Source organism: Nicotiana tabacum, chromosome 3, assembly GCF_000715075.1.
Source record: "Nicotiana tabacum cultivar K326 chromosome 3, ASM71507v2, whole genome shotgun sequence".
Lineage (NCBI taxonomy): Eukaryota > Viridiplantae > Streptophyta > Magnoliopsida > Solanales > Solanaceae > Nicotiana > Nicotiana tabacum.
Window position 1 is genome coordinate 127,071,962 of NC_134082.1, and position 3,138 is coordinate 127,075,099.

At 33.8% G+C, this 3,138-nt stretch overlaps 1 protein-coding gene across 1 annotated transcript; it reads right to left on the reverse strand.

Annotated features, from left to right (window-relative positions):
• Window positions 1–442: 442 nt before the first annotated feature.
• LOC107810871 (3-ketoacyl-CoA synthase 5) lies at window positions 443–2,698 on the reverse strand. The gene is made up of 2 exons (XM_016635698.2): window positions 1,219–2,698; window positions 443–848 (listed from the first exon to the last, which is right to left on the reverse strand). Exons 1-2 carry the CDS (start codon window positions 2,483–2,485, stop codon window positions 625–627), a joined length of 1,491 nt encoding a protein of 496 aa, XP_016491184.1. The 5' UTR covers window positions 2,486–2,698; the 3' UTR covers window positions 443–624.
• Between the last annotated feature and the right edge of the window lie 440 nt (window positions 2,699–3,138).

The window sequence follows — 3,138 nt, forward strand, 5'->3', positions numbered from 1 at the left end:
TCATATTGAATTCTTAGGGCTAGCTAGCTACTTGTCGTTGCGCCTCCTGCTTTGTTGTTTTCGGATCGGACAAGCTCATTTGCAAGCACGTGCTTTTTCACTAGTAATTAATTATTTTAATCTAATATAGGAAGAAAGTTACATTACGTATTAGCACCCGCTCGCATGAACAATTTTCACCGGTAAAAGATAAATTCCACGATACAGATTTCAAGAAAACAGTTTTCTTTCTGCTTTGATGTATGATTCATTTATAACTGTTCTGAAAAGAGGGGTATATGATAATAAATTGGTAGTAGCTGAGAAAATAAATACTAGTAATTATACAGCTTTTTCGGACACAGTAGTAAATATCTACCCTACAAATTAGTAAATGCAAATGGTATATTGTAGAATCATTTGACCAACTACCAATTAACACGCGTAGGGAAGAAAAGAAAGATCGAAAAAGAAAAACTACGTACTTCGATATCGATCCAGCAAAAGGAAGAAGAAATATCACATAATTTTTAAGGAATTTTAACAAAGATAAACTTGCTCTCAATTAATTAACAACACCCTAATATTCTTTGTTTGAATATATATAGCTAGCTTTGGAATTGAAGTTGGGTGATCTGTAGTTTGTTACAGCTTCACAATCTTTGGGATGAACACTGGGTACCTATCAATGCAATCTTCCCATGGTCCATCAGTTCCTGTCTTGATTGTCCGGTTACACTTCCAAACAGCACTGTTACACTTGAATCCACTTCCAAATGCTATTTGCCAAACTCTATCACCCTTTCTCATCCTTCCTTTTGCCTCCATGTAACTCATCTCATACCATAGTGATGAAGATGAAGTGTTACCTGTTTGAAACATAACATAATAAATTAATTAAAAAGTCTGTTTTCTAACCGTTAAGCTTTTAAATGAGATGATCCCCACAGTTTAACATAATATTGGACCAAGCAAACTCTCCTATTATAAACGGGATTGTTACACAAATAGCCGACCAGATTCAATGTTTATTTTTTCTAACCGGTATACATAGATATATATTGATTATACATAATTATACTACATGAATTATACATATATTATATATCCGCCGGCTATTTTTAGTTTAAGAGATTAGGTGAACGGTTATTTGAGAAAATAATCAGAGTCACACGTGAGGAGGCCTGTTGATACATAATATAATAAACAATCGAAAGTGTGTTTTCTCTAACAACTTACCAAATCGGTGCAGAGTCATTCTTGAAGCCTCAACATGTTCATCAGATAATTGGAGATTCTTCTGAAGCTCATCAATAACAGCCCTTCCACCAGCATGTATGCAAAAGTGTTCAAAAGCTTGTTTGAAATCAGGAATATAAGCTTTCCATTTAGGGTTAAAGATTTTCCTCCCAATAAGAGTAAAGAGGAAAAGAAGCTGCTCTGAGGCAGGAAGAACTAAAGGACCAATTGTAGTAATATTGGATTTCAAAGCTTCCCCTGCTATAACCATAAGATCTTTAGAAAGATTAATACCAACTTTTCCTTGTGGATCTTCTTGTTCAAACACACATCTATAAGCTTTATCATCAGCACCTTTATGTGTTCTAACCACATGCATTAATCTGTACTTAGCTCTACTGCTGTCTTTTCTCTTGTTTGACAAAAGTATAGCAGCACCACCCATTCTAAACAAACAATTAGGCAAAAGCATTGCTCTTTCTGAACCTTGATAATAATTAGGTGTAATGATTTCAGTACTTACAACTAAAGCAGATGAATTTGGAAGCACTTGTAGAAGGTCTCTAGCCAAATCAATAGAGATCAAACCAGCACTACACCCCATACCAGAAAGGTTGTAACTTTTTATGTTACTTCTCAACTTGTATTTGTTCACAACCATAGCTGATAAAGATGGAGTTGGAGAAAACAAGCTGCAGTTAACGATAAGAATATCGATATCTTTAGGTTTTAGACCTGTTTTCTTCATTAAGTTGTCAATAGCTGAGAATATGACAACTTCAGCTTCAGTTCTAGCAGATTCCATTGTTGGTGTTGGAGGGATGTAATGACAAGCAGGAGGCAAACAGGTTTCTTCACCAAGTCCTGACCTTTCAAGAATTCTCATTTGGAACTTCACACTTTCAGGATTATCTTTCAAGATTAGACGTGAATGTTCCATAAAAGTTGAAAATGGTACTCTACATGTGACAGGAGCTTTGTAACATGAATAATCTACTAAGTAAATGGATCTTGGTTTTGACATGAAGTACACTGTGGCTACAAAAATGATGAGGAAAGAAGAGCATAGGATTTGGATGAGATCAAAGTGGAGTGAATTCCAAATACTTAGTATTTCTTCAGGGCCTAATTTAATTAACTGTAGAGTGACACCAGCCATAATAGGCACAAGCAAGAAAGTTAGAAAATTATTGACAAGGTATTGGTACCCAAGTTTGACATACTTGAGCTTCACAGAATTGGACAAATTTGGGACTGTTTCTGGCATTTTGACAAGAAGAAGAAAAAAAAATTAAGAAGAGAAAGTTTGAGGGAGATGAAATTAGATTGTAGTAGCTAGGTCAATAGAAGAGGAAAATGACGAGAATTTAAAGACTAAAATGAAGGGTGGTGAGACCAAAATGAGAGGGCAAAGAAATTAAATGAAAGGAGGGCAGATGAGAGGATTAAATGAACAACTTTCACGTCACACAACTTCCTCTTAGCTGGAGGTTTTTCTTTTGTCCCTGTGATCATTTATATTTCAATCAGTCTCTTGTTTTTAAAATTTATATTTGTCAATTTCTTAGTATCTTGTTAAGATTATAATACGCTTAATTTTATTAAAAAAATGATATACAAGGACCAAAAGGTTTACTCTATATATCTTGTGTAATTAATCAAACATAATTAATTAAAGAAAGGTTTATGTTTCAAGTTTCAAACTACTAGCTACTAGAGAATTCTGATATCATCTTTAAGAATGATATATCAACTTATAGTACTGAAAGAATAAATAATTACCATTGGATATGATTATGTGTGTCATGAACTTTACACATTACGTTTGATTTTTGGAGTAGAATAATTATTTTTGTTAGTTTGAGATGAAATAAATTCCTTATTACTCTCTCCGATCGCATACCTGTCATTTTATCAAAA

What these genes read in the sequence shown, in the direction of transcription:
- LOC107810871 (XM_016635698.2), bottom strand. Translation starts at nt 2,485, where the DNA reads ATGCCAGAAACAGTCCCAAATTTGTCCAATTCTGTGAAGCTCAAGTAT. An exon ending in AATGACTCTGCACCGATTTG is followed by an intron (nt 849 to 1,218) that starts GTAAGTTGTTAG and finishes TGTTTCAAACAG; the next exon opens with GTAACACTTCATCTTCATCA.